At 46.3% G+C, this 12720-nt stretch overlaps 1 protein-coding gene across 2 annotated transcripts in view; it reads left to right on the top strand.

Annotated features, from left to right (window-relative positions):
* DAL1 (E3 Ubiquitin ligase family protein) overlaps positions 1-9765 on the top strand; it is a 36479-nt gene extending 26714 nt beyond the window's left edge. The window contains exon 11 of one of the 2 annotated variants that reach the window (XM_087389347.1): positions 9400-9765. In XM_087389347.1, the coding sequence (XP_087245473.1) occupies positions 9400-9502 (103 nt within the window). In that variant the 3' untranslated portion in view covers positions 9503-9765. The remainder of the gene's footprint in view (positions 1-9399) is intronic. The other variant, XM_087389346.1, reaches the window with a different exon arrangement.
* Positions 9766-12720: the final 2955 nt, after the last annotated feature.

Below are 12720 nucleotides of genomic sequence, written 5' to 3'. Positions count from 1 at the left end.
CTAAGGTTTTTGGGTCCCTCTTGGCCCTAAACCTTTCAATTGCCCCAAGGCACAATTTCCTAGGGGGAACTAGCACACCCTCATCCTGTGACCTCGCCACTTGATTACTAGGGTCGAGGCCACATGTGAGTATCAAAACTCACGCCCTCATGACAACCCAAGTAGGAGGCTCACAAGTGTGGGAGCTTGAAGGCAGAGACCTTGTTGGACGACCCTGATTCGAGGCTCTAGGGAATCCACTTCCACAACTGGAGGATTGTGCTCTTGCGAGAAGGAGGGCGACTTAGGTTCGGTTAGATGTCTACAGAGTGCTTGTCTACAGACGGTGCAGTTTGCTTTTTGATTTTTCCGTGTGGTTTAGCAGCGGAGGTGTCGACTTCAAAAGCAGAGGCCTCTTCAACCATTGCTCTCCCATCCTCCTCCTCCAGTTGAGTTCCTTCTTTCACCATCCCTAACTTAGGAGAGTCTGGGAAACTGGATGGCTCTATTTGGAAGGTGAAGATACGGAGTCATTTAGTGGCTCGAAAACTGTGGAAGCTGACAACAGGAGTGGAGGCAAAGCCAGAGGATACGGTGGACAAAAAGGGGAGGATACTTATACCAGTAGATGGAGCGAAACTCGAAGCATGGGAGGATAGAGATGCCCACACCCTGGCATTGGTCTTAGGGACTACGTCGGACTGTGTGATTGCTCATATCCAGATGACTGACACGTTCAATAGCCATTCTGAAGGATTTGTATGAGACAGATAATACATCTCAGATCTTGACTTTTCAGCATCAACTCTACAACATGGATATGGATGAGGGAGATTCGGTACATGACCACTTGACGAAGGTCAAGGTGGTGAGGGATCGACTAGCATCGGTTGGTCAGAAGGTAGACTCAAGCCAGTTGGCCTTGATGGTACTTGGGATGCTACCACGGAGTTTCAAGAGCTTTGCTACAACTGTGACAACAATAGGACAGAGGATCAAACCTCTGTCTTTTGAGGAGTTGGGTCCGTTACTGCTACATGAAGAAGCTAGCGAGAAGCTCTATAACAAAGACATGAACGACAAGGCGTTGCTGGCCAAGGATAAAGCCGGCAAAGGACAAGGCAAGCCTAGCAGTGGCAAGCCTAATAAGGATGGTTCTGGAGATGAGGAGGACACTTCAAGAAGAGGAAGCAGCAGAAGAAGTGCTTCTATTGTGACGAGCCAAGCCATTTTGCCAAGAAGGTGGATTAGAAGAACAAGGAGTTGGACTCCGATTCAGATGATGATACAAAAGCTAAAGCTAAAGCTAATGTGGTAATCGAAGAACTGTTCTTGGTGACATCTCCATGTTTTATTGAGGTCCTATATGCTGACCTAGAAGTCACGGTGAAGATGTTTGAACTCGAGATGTGGGCCGACGGGGAGTAAGAGATGTTTGTGAAGGTGAAGGACAGCATGGAGTGCGTGGACTCTTCTAGGTGCGTGGCTGTTGATACTGACACTAGGGTGAATTCCATGGAGTGCCCTAGGGTTTCAAGTTCAGATGGATGTTGTAATTCAAAGGGGGTCATTAAAGGATTACACAGTGCATGGGTTGCTTTTAGAGAAAGCACACATGTACGACGTTTTGGTATGTACTTGATGTCATTAATTGTGCCTTTATAGCATGCTGTGGAGAGAATCTGCTCTTCATATGTCTCAGGTAATGCGAGATTGGAAGGAATGGGCCTTCTTTGAAGGCGGAAGGGGAAGTGTGGGTGCTTCTTCAAATCTTGGACGCATATTGTTGGAAGGTGATTATGGACAAGGTGTACTGAAGCCAAAAAAGTACTTGCTTGAGAGCTTAGTGAGAGTTCATGGTCTAGGTGATCTGGAGATATTCTTGGGATGTCATTTCTCGAGATGGTTCTTTTGTTGCGGACCTTGCCAGAGGAAGGACGGGTTGAAACAGACCCTGAGAGCATGGTGCTTGGAAGACTCCAGGTTGTTCACTCATTATGAGAGGCACAACTGGAAGATGATGACAACTGGAGCATGGTGCTACCTTGGATGGACCTGTGTACCAAGATGGTTTGCTTGTGCAGGACCAGACTTGGAGGAGCAGGAGCCACTGGTTGAAAACCCAAGAACTAGAATCGACACCAAATTGCTCATCATGGGAGCTGTTGGGGTGACCTCATCGACGTGTTGGCATTGGGCCAAGATGTGTTTGTGAGAGGGGGTGTTGGAAAGGTCACCTCCCCATCTGTAAGCCCCCAAATGAGGAGAGCATGGGGGAGGGAGACCTAGGGCAGGATATGCCCAGAGAAGAGAGAGAGAGAGGGGGCTGCCACATGGGCAGCACCTCACAGCAAACAAGAAGTGCAATCATCCCATGGCAGAGGCGCACTTGTGGCATGGATTGTGGGCAGGCATATGGCCTGCAACAGGCCCAGGATTAGGTGGGGAGAACAGCAGCAAAGGTGGCCAGAAGAGGGGCTGGTTGGGATGGTTGGAGCCAGCCAAGCAGGCCCCGGATGGTGCAGACCAAGGGGCTGGGGCCCTGCAAGGAATGAAGGGCCAAAGGCCCAGCTATAAATAGCCCCACAGGTCGGTGGGGAGGCAGGGCACAAGTCGGCCAGGCAGGCCTGCATAGGGGCTAGGCCCCCACGTGGAAATGAGGGAACATGCCCTAGTTTTGAAGGCCCCAAGGGGGGTTTGGTTTTATGACAGGCTGAGTCGGCCAGGATGTGGGTCTGCTGGTCGGTCATTTTGGAGCCCCTTGGGGGCATACTACACATCCAGCAAGTCAGCCATCAGAGGAGCAGAAGCAGCAGCCAGTGCCCCTTCCTTGGGCCTACATCCAAGAGGCAAAGCAAGAGCAAAGGTGCTGCAGACCTAGCTCTAAACAGGGCTGAACCCTAGGCTGTCAACAAGGGCATCAAGCTGATGAGATCTGGACGGAGAGTCTACATACGCTCGGGCTAACCCTAGGATGTCTACGAGGGCAGCAAGGTGCTGAGATCTGGACGGAGAGTCTGAACCTTGTGGTAAGATTAGAGGACCACGATTTGGTGGGACTGTGGGTCTATCTTTTGTATTGTGTCCATAGCTTTGGACGGAAACATATTGGTTTGGTAGATTCTATATATGGCTTAATGCAGTTGCGTGAGTACTATTGGGGGGGGGGCAGGCAAATCAATCCTAGTGCCAAATCAAAGCCCAATCTCTCTGGAGTAAAGCCGAGCTGAAAGTGAGCAGAGGCCCCATACTTGAGCCACATATCCACCCCATACGGGCCCATCCAATCATCCATCATCCGATAGAGTTGATCATCCATCATACCATCAAACATTGTCGGTGCCCACTTTGGCGGCGAATTCATGAACCCAAAAAGGATGCGTGTGGGAGCCAACCACATTGATCGAGCCCCCTTTACGGAGCTGCAGTATCAAGACTGTCAACTTTAGGGGCATGGGATACATGCTCGAAATCTAGAGGTAGTTCAATGGTCCGAGCCTCTAGAAGTCACTAGGCAGAGGGAGGTCAGGACATGGACTATTGCCCCCTAGAGAGGTTGAGTCCTGCAAAGGAGGCAAAGGGGGCTGCTGAATCGAGGAGAGGCAGAGGGGAGAGGGAACGGCCTTGCCCTCACCTAGGGGCTAGGGCCAGAAGTAATACAAGAGGCGGGAGGACGGGTGAACCTGTTGCAACGCGGGGGGGGGGGTGTGTGGAGGTGTTGGGGGAGGGTGGCAGGTGCCTAGAGGGGGAGGGGTCCGGAGTTGGGGGGGGGGGGTGGGAGGGGGAGGAGGATGTCCACCAGTCATTGCTGAGCGGCCCACGGGCTCGATTTCTTTTTCTTCTTTTGCACCTTAGTCCATCTTCCCTTTGAGGGCTCCATCCTAGGGATCTGGGACTCTTGCTGCTGCTGCTAATAGGGCCGTTGGGTCTTGTCTGCCTAAGGCTCCCTTTGCTGCCCGTCCTGCTGAGGGGGAGAAGGCTTGACCCTGACTTTGATCTCTGGTGCAATCTCTGAGTAGGTGGCCCATCTGCCTGCAGCGAAGACGCTCCAGATACCTCTAGTCTCTGTTGGAGCGTTCCCCCCTCGAGGGTCTCAAGGACCTCCGGAAGAGACTATGGGCACTCTACGACCATCTTGATGCGGAGGACACCATCATCTGCCACTATTGAAGCTGTAGTCTGCGTGGGGGACTCCAGCACGGTACCAAAGACCCGATCGATGGAGGGAAGGATGGCTCTATACTCCTGTAGGAGGCCTAGGAATCAAAGTGTCACTGGAGAACGAGGGATATGATGGGTCAAGTCCATGTCCTCCGCTGTGAAACCATGGTGCCAAGGAAAGAGATGCACCGAGTGGGGGGAGCTTAGTTGGAGGAGGAAAACAACTCTCCCATAGATGGTGACCTCCTTGATGTGGTCCCCTTCTAGTGCCAAGCTTGCTTGAATCCAGTCTCGCACCTGTCTCCTCGTGTGTGTGAGGCCAACTATTCTACACACTACCACCCTGTCTTAGAGTGACTGCACTGCCTTCTTCACTTGTTGCTTATCATCCGGAGAGAGCGGCTGGGGGATTCAATGGTGCTGCCATAGAGCCCCTCTAGCCAAACCACGGTCACCACCAAAGTTCTCTTACCCCTAGACGAGCAAAAAACTGCACCCACGTGATGAGGAAAGGGACGGAAAGAAGAAAGGAAAGAACAGCGCTTGGTGAAGGCCAGCTGGTGCAAGCCCTATGCCAAGAGTGAAAGAAAGTGCAAAAAAAGGGGAAGGAGGAGTGAAACGTCAAAAGAACTTGCCACACTTGCTAGAGACTCCGGCCTGCTAGGTATTCTCCAAGGGGTCAAATAAGGGCCCAAAAGTGTCAGAAAAGGAGGCTGTACAGCAGGGGAAGAACAGCCTAGAAGTTCTCTCAAAGGTGGATCGTCAATGTTGGAGCCTCAAAGATATAACGTGCTGTGAAAAGCCAAGGGAACAAAGCAACTTGCCACCAGCTCAGCCACAAAAGAACCCGTCTAGAACCCAGCTCCCAAAATGGAAGCTGCAAATGCCGAAAGAATATGAGAAGGGCTGATTTCTCCACACAAACCAGGGCTGGACAGCTTCTGCAAAACGCCGAATCACATTGCCAAAGGGTCTTTCAAAGGGCGTTGCAATGTTGCCCAAGGGCGGGAGACCGCTCGGGTGGGCTAAGGGCTGAGACGCGTCCCAAAATCAGCAGCACCGGGCTGGAAAAGCGGTCGTGAAACAGCACGATCCCTTCCTTGGGCAGTGCGGGCTGCTTGCGTGTGATGTGCACACTAGGGACAGGCAGACAGATGATGGGCTAGGGTGCTATCCGTGGGAACATGGGTCAGCAGGATTGCTTTTTCACTTTTCTTGCTGCTTGTTCTTTTCTTGGCTTTTCTTGGCGAGCACTCTTCCTTGAGGCTATTTAGGGAGTGTGAGGGCCATAGTTGCTCACACTGGCTAGTGAGGGAGCAGAGCTAGGAGCTACCAGTGCAATGGTTCACCTGGCTGTATGGGACGCCAAGGATGAGGTTTGGCTTGCAGATTCCACGAAGCTCTCTAGCATGGGCTCGGTGGGGCTGATCAAGTCTGGATCAACATGGTTGGGAGGCGACTTGCTTGCTCACGATTCTGGTGTTGCAGACCATGGTTTCAATATGGTTAGATCCTGTGAGGTCGTGATAGCCTATTGTGGATAATCTTGATCGTGGTTGAAGTGATGCGAGGTATGCTAGAGTGGCAAATTCCAGGTATGGATCCAATTCGCAATTTGCTGAAGATTTGCAGTAGTTTGTGATTTTGTCAGCTAAGGATGTGAATTCGTTTGAGTTGGAGCAAAATGGCAGGTAGGAGCAATGGTTGAGCACGAGGGGAGGCAGGCTAGAGCAAGAGAACTTGCTTTGATACCACTGTTGCGTGTGGGAAGCAATGGAATGGGAGTGGAGTGCAAGGGAGCAAACAACAAGCTGAAGCAAATGTGAGTACTTGCAAAATGGATGATGAGAAAGTACAAAGGGGTGGCCTATATGGCCCCGAAGTCAACCATATGGTTGACCAATGAAGTCAACCTAAGGGTTGATTGAGTCCTAAGACTAGCCTACAAGGCCATACTAGGGCTAAGTGCTAACATTCTTCCATGGCAACAACCCTACTGAAATCTACAGCTCCTCCACACTTCTAGACCCAAGCATCCTCCTCTCAGAGTTTGCCATCATTGCTAGCTGCTCTAGCTGAGATTCTCTTGTGATTTGCCATCTCTACCTGTCTCTTTTCAGCGCAAGGTCTATAGCTGCTTGGTCTTCCCGGCTGAATTCTTTGTCCCCTGTGCTATCCTCCTTCTCCTCCTCTACCATTCCTTTCAGCTAGCATCTTCTAGTGGACGATTTTCCTTCTTGGTGGGTAGAATTGAAGCAGCTTGCAGCTTGCAATATTTGGCAATGGAGAGCCACCACATCAACAAGATTCCTTCCTTGGATTATTGTCTTGTGGAATTGGAGGAGACGATATCACCTCAAAACTCATTCCACGAAGATCGGAATCTGTCCTTTAGGAGATGGAGAATTTGCAAGAAGAGCTTTGGGAATCTCTTAGATATTATACAACTCCACAGAATCAGAAGTACGTAACTGAAGGCCCACACTGTGACAACTGTCAAGAATGTGTCTTAGAAGCATTGCGTCAACGCCATGTTCTTTATAAATGTAAGAGATCTCGGACTTGATCTCTTGGCATCTCGACCTTTATTTGTACCCACCCGATTTTGGGCTGAATTCAATAAATCGTTTCTTCTCATGTTTGGTGTATTATGGTGGTATGGGATGCCATGATCCATCACATGCTGTGGGGTTATGCCAGAGCATGCAGATTTATTTAGGACTGCGCCTACGAACACACGGCTATCTTTTTCCTTTCTTGGAAGATAGGTTATTTATACAGATAATTCTGAGATGCTAGCTTAAATATTATCTGAGATGCTAGCTTGAATCATTATAATGTTTGTTGAAATATGGGTTCTTGATACTCAACTTTCTTAAAGATTGACCGGTCATTTTCGCTTTGAGTTAGGACCCTAGACTACGCTTTTCGAGGTTGAAAAGCATATATATGACTCAACCGGTTTTGGGAAGTCAAACGTGATTTCACTTCTAGGTATGGAAAGTATAGATTCAATTTCACTTCCAAGTTTGGGAAGAGACTACTGTTGTGTTTGTGGTTCAATAGAAGATTCTGGGTTTTCTCTGAGTATATGGTTTCCCAGTGTAAAGGACAGCAAGATTAAAAGAAGCAAGTCACGTGACATATATTTTGGGCATAACTCTTGAGGGCAGTTGTTGCTTAGCTTGTGTACTGGTAGCATGTGCCTACCTTAGGTATTGGTAGCATTGTCAAAGTAGAGTTGCTAGTTGGTTCATTTGACAAAGATGATGTTTTTTGACCAGGACTTCATCCTCATCTGATGTTTTTGAGCAAGTGGATCTCTTGGTAGGATTGTCCTTGAGTCTATAAGTTTCTACCAATAGTGAGTTGTTTCTAGCAAATTGACTACTTCTGAGTTTTTATGAGCTCAGGAGTGAGCTCGAGGAAGGGAGTATGTCATGTGCACGCTAGGGACAGGTAGGCAGATGACAGGCTAGTGTGCTATCCGTGGGAACATGGGTCACCAAGATTGCTTTTTTGCTTTTCTTGGTGCTTGTGCGCTTTTCTAAGCTTTCTTAGTGAGGACTCTTCCCTAAGGCTATAAAGGGAGTGCCAGGTCAGTGAGGGAGCAGAGCTAGGAGCTACCAGCACAACTGTACACCAGGCGGTACGGGATGCCAAGGGTGAGGTTTGGCTTGCAGGGATGGCAGTTTCCCTGAGGTTCTCGGTGCAGCTGATCAAGTCTAGATCAACATGGTCGGGAGGTGAGTTTCCTGCACATGATTCTGGTGTTGTAGACCATGGTTTCGATAGGCTTAGATCCTGTGAGGTCGTGACATCGTGGCAACAATGCCTACGCCAGGGGGGGCTGATGAGTGGAGGCAGGGAGGAGGAGAGACGTAGGGGAAGGAAGGAAGAGGGTGCAGCCAGTAGGGAGCCGAAAAATGCCAGTGATGTCTCTTATTGTATAATAAAAGAGAAATAAATGAATCTCGCTCTTTCCAATTGGTTGCATATTAAATTATCCAAGGCGACTGGGAGCATGGGGCTCCAGGCTCTAGGGCGACTATTGAGAGGCGTGCTCGTTTCTGCAAGGCTTGGCCTGCAGGTGTTTTCTACATCTTCACTCCGCGAGGGATTCGTTGGCTGTATAGTCCCCCCACTTGGCTGTTAGCCCCAGTTCCAGAGATCCCCTAGGCAGTGAGCTGGGCTTCTCTGGAACAGGCCGATTTCTTTCTTTCAGCCTTTTCCGGTTTTTTCCCATACTCAGCACCTTCGGGGCTGCTGTCTTGTATGAAATCTTTTAAGCATTAATAGAAGGTTCCTTTCTTTGAAATAAAAAATAAAAAAATCCAAGGCGTTTTGAGGCCTATGCCTAATCCATTACCCCCATATGCTGATATGTATGGGTGCCACCCTATGTGCATTGTAATTCCTTCATCCACCACTCGGAAGCCAACGCCAAGAATTAATTTGCAACAATTGGTGTGCAACCCCACGGATAGGACAAGTAACCCCTGCCATGAGTTCCATATCTTGTAGGAGCCACTGCCATCATGTGATGGCATCAACCCTGTGCCATTTGAGCCATGCCACTTGCTGCTTGCACAATCAGAGCCCATTTGTCATTGTGAGACCATTGTTAAGGCAGCCAGCAGGCTCCCCCTGCCAAACCATAAGTGTTGTCCTCAAGCCCCTACCACCTAGCCACCCCCTCTTCATCTCCTTGCAAAAAACTGGGCCCTGGAAAGACTACTAGGAGGGTGGTTCTGTCCTTACATTCCATGATAATGATTACTAGGTCATGTGTATGGTACTATTCTTGTGTACACGTGTCAACACATGCCTTTATAAGGCCATTGCTTTGTCCTTTATGTAATTAATTTGTTTGCATATTAGATTACCTAAGACCCTATGCCTCATCATGCTCATCTACCAAAGGAGTTGAAAAAGAGCTTGATTATAAGACCAGCAGTGCATCTTTATTGGTTACGATAAGATGCAGCCAGATCTTGAATGGATGAGTCGCAAGATGATGATGGACCCTTTGAGGAATATGAAGAATGTAAAGTGGCATTTTCGGAGCGACTTTTAGGGCAAGAGGTAAAGCTATTTAAACAGAATCATACACCAGCAGCTCAGCAACAGATACAGCAGAAAAAAAGGGTCCAGAAAGAGGCGACAGAGAGAGAGAGAGAGAGAGAGAGAGAGAGAGAGAGACTTAAGTATTGATTAACATGCAATTTCTTACTTGTTGTTTCTCATGTTTAAATGAAGGTGTGGCCATATGTGTTCTTGCACATCATGCTCTACACAACTTTTGAATTGTCCCTTGTGTCGACGACGGATCGAACAAGTTGTGAGAACATATCGACATTAATTGTGCAAGGCAACTTTTGAACTCTGTAAATGTGTGTTCTGATAGATCCAATATAGAGGAATTAAACACTGTATATCTTTTGCAAGGTGTGCATCTCTTGGGAAGCCTTGAAAATGATATTTTGTTCCAGTAAATTATCATTTTTTGGGGGAATGGCAGTGTAAAGAACTCCTAACTTAAACTTTTAATGAAAGAAAAACATGAAGCCCTCACGGGCATGCTTTAAAATCACATACAAGTTCAAATCTTTCCATTATGCAATGAAATGATAGCAAGACGGCCATTATTCATGAATAGTAAAATGGAAATTTGACCAAATTTGATAAGATCTTTGCATGACATTGGAATCACTGAGTCAAAGGATGAAGCAAATATTTGTGCTTAGTGGTAAGGTTTGTCTACTATTATGTTTCTGTCCAAAGATCTCTGCCATTGGCATATTCTATTTCTTCCTAATCCTAGTAGCTTATCTACTGAACCAGTTCCCTAGGAACTGTTTCATGAGCCTGACATGCCTTGTTAAAAGTCGTGGTTTATAAGGCTTAATTTGATTAGCTCACTTCTCTGTGCAAGTGTTTTTTGTGGCTGAGTCTGTCATTTGTCTCTAGCAAGGTGAGGCGATGCGATTAGTGGACACGATTTTTATGTTTGCGGTTTGTACCCGTGTTTCGTGGTTGAGATGTAAATATCTTGTACTGCAGAATATGCATGCGAGACTAATGGTTTGAATTGTTTTACAAGAGAGCATATGTACTATGGTCTACACATACCATTGGGCACTGATGACATTGCCGGAGATGTCATAGTAGCTAGTCCTTGCTATGCGTGATTGAGTCGTATTTTTAGAGGTTAGAGTTTGGGCATGTTCTTGGATTCATCTAGATACATAAATTCTTTGCATGAACTCCAAAGACCTATGTGTTAGTTTGGTAATAAAATATGGGGTGGGCCTTAGTAGCTAGTTTGGAATTGGATTATCAATGAATAGTTATAAAGGAAGCCTTTATGAATAGTATAGCTGCAATTAAGTTCTCTCTTACTATAATAGTCATTGGAGTGAGACTATTGAGATGTCTTGGAAGGATGAAATGTCATTTTCAAGGTCCAATTTGACGAGTTCAACAGGAGCTTGGATTCTATGAGTACACCTACCACTGAACACATTAACGTCATAGGAGTTGCTAACGGTGTAAGCATATAGTGATAGGTTGTCTACGTCAGTTGGAATTTAATCCTACGTGAGCCAAATTCTATGGTATTGAAAACTAGTATCTTATTCTTATTAGTACTTGGTGTATTTTGATCTCTCGTGGCACGTGTGCATCCTTTTATTGCACGTAAAGCAATTGATCATTTCTAGCTTCTTTCAATTCATTAAGCTAACATTTTAAAGATAAGAGACATTCGTGAAACACTTGGAGGGTGCATGCTCAATGAAAGAACCTAAAGTAGTATAACATCATTGCCAAAATTATGACACTGGCATCATAAGTAAATCAATTTTAATATATATCTCTATGCTAGGTGTGATTTTTTGGTTTTGGCAACCTAGGATAGCTCTTCCGTGTGCCCTTGCAGTGCAAGTGAGAAGAAAATATAATATTGCATGCACCTAACAATTATGATTATTGGGGACTCCCTGTTGGAACGACTTGCATAGCTCCGACTTTCTAAAAGTATTAAATCTTTCTCTGTGTGGCTCAAGCTAAACCACTCTTTCCACAACCATCGGAATATAAGTGATTCCTTGCATCGAAAACCAATGACATGGTGCCTTAAATGAAATTGAGAAATATTGAATGAAGGTGCCCTATGTGGCCAAAGAAAGGATAGTTTTTCTAATGACAATTTGTAGTCCTTTTGGTAGGTTAGGGAGTCTCTTGACTTACCAAACCTCATGAAATATACTTATACAATATACTCAAGCCATTTCAAGTCGCTAACTTAGTCCTAGTCCTATCAACAGTTTTGATGGATACAAACAATTTTTACAATGTGACTAGTTTCATTTGGTAGTTTTTATGATCCACTATCCACTTAGCTACAAACTAGTCCAAGAATATACAAATTGTAGCTACCAACATCAATTTTTGAAGCTACCATTGACAATGTGTAAGAACGACATCCATATACTGAAGGCCATTTACAAAAAAAAGTAAGCCCACTCAAGTTGACTTTAGCAATGACAACTTTTTTTTGGCTTGCCTTGTTGTGGGTAGGCCTTTGTGAAGGCTTTAGCTTTGGAGATGGGCAAAATTTTGATTTTTTAAAAGTTTTTATTGTGAATTGTTGATTGGTCCACTTGTCTGTTTTTTGTTTTTTATGATTGATTATCTCCACCTATTCCTCCCTCTCTCTCTCTTTCTATATCAAGGCAAGCCCCCCCCCCCTCCTCTCTCTCTCTCCCCCTCTTCTCCTTCATTCACATTGAAGTCGTCTCTCTCTCTCTCTCTCTCTCTTCCAAGCTACGCATTTGAGGCAAGCCTTTTGAATGCTTTATGAGCATTCATCTTGTTTCCACTCATTTTTATTTGTCCCTTGAATAGCGTGGAATTCTTGTCTAGCAGTAGGTGTCATGAATAATCATACCATAACAAGTCAAACGGGGGAGTGTATGCACACGTAGACTAACACTACTTTGTCACAATGAAAATTTAGCTTTCCTATTAGTGCCTTTATGGCACTCGTTCTTAATACCATAATCCACATGATGTTGATCGCCCCCAATAGCTCCCAACGGCATATCTCCTTTCTTTGAAGCTCTCTCTCTCTTAGTAAGCTTGCCCTACCCTACCAGTGGGCTACCTTCTCCTCTCAAGACCTTCCCTTCCAAACTCCCAAGCTCTTTCCACATGGAAACAACAAATTGGAAACTTCAATGGAAAGGAGGATAATAGCTTATCATATTAATCCATGTATCTCCATGACCCAACCCCACGACCTCTACCTCTATCTAGAAACAATTTAGTAATGTCTACCCAAGGAGCTTTGCATTCAAACAATGCCTCCTTTTGAATTGCGAAATTGGATACCAAGGCCCTTTACCTTTTGGCACTCGCAACACATCCCATGCAATGTAATGTAGCCTTCTCCTACTTGAGGCCTCTATCAACAAAAACCTCATCAATAGCTTTTAGACTGGGTTCAAGCTTAATGCTTAGAGCTATGAGTGGTTGAGGAGGTCTTGAGGCGTTGGCTGAGGATAAGTGAACCAATAG

This window comes from Dipteris shenzhenensis, chromosome 18 (assembly GCF_047967505.1).
Source record: "Dipteris shenzhenensis isolate YYH24624 ecotype China chromosome 18, Dip_SZ_1.0, whole genome shotgun sequence".
Lineage (NCBI taxonomy): Eukaryota > Viridiplantae > Streptophyta > Polypodiopsida > Gleicheniales > Dipteridaceae > Dipteris > Dipteris shenzhenensis.
Note: the sequence above shows the minus strand (reverse complement) of the source record. Positions and strands in the feature narration are given on the sequence as shown.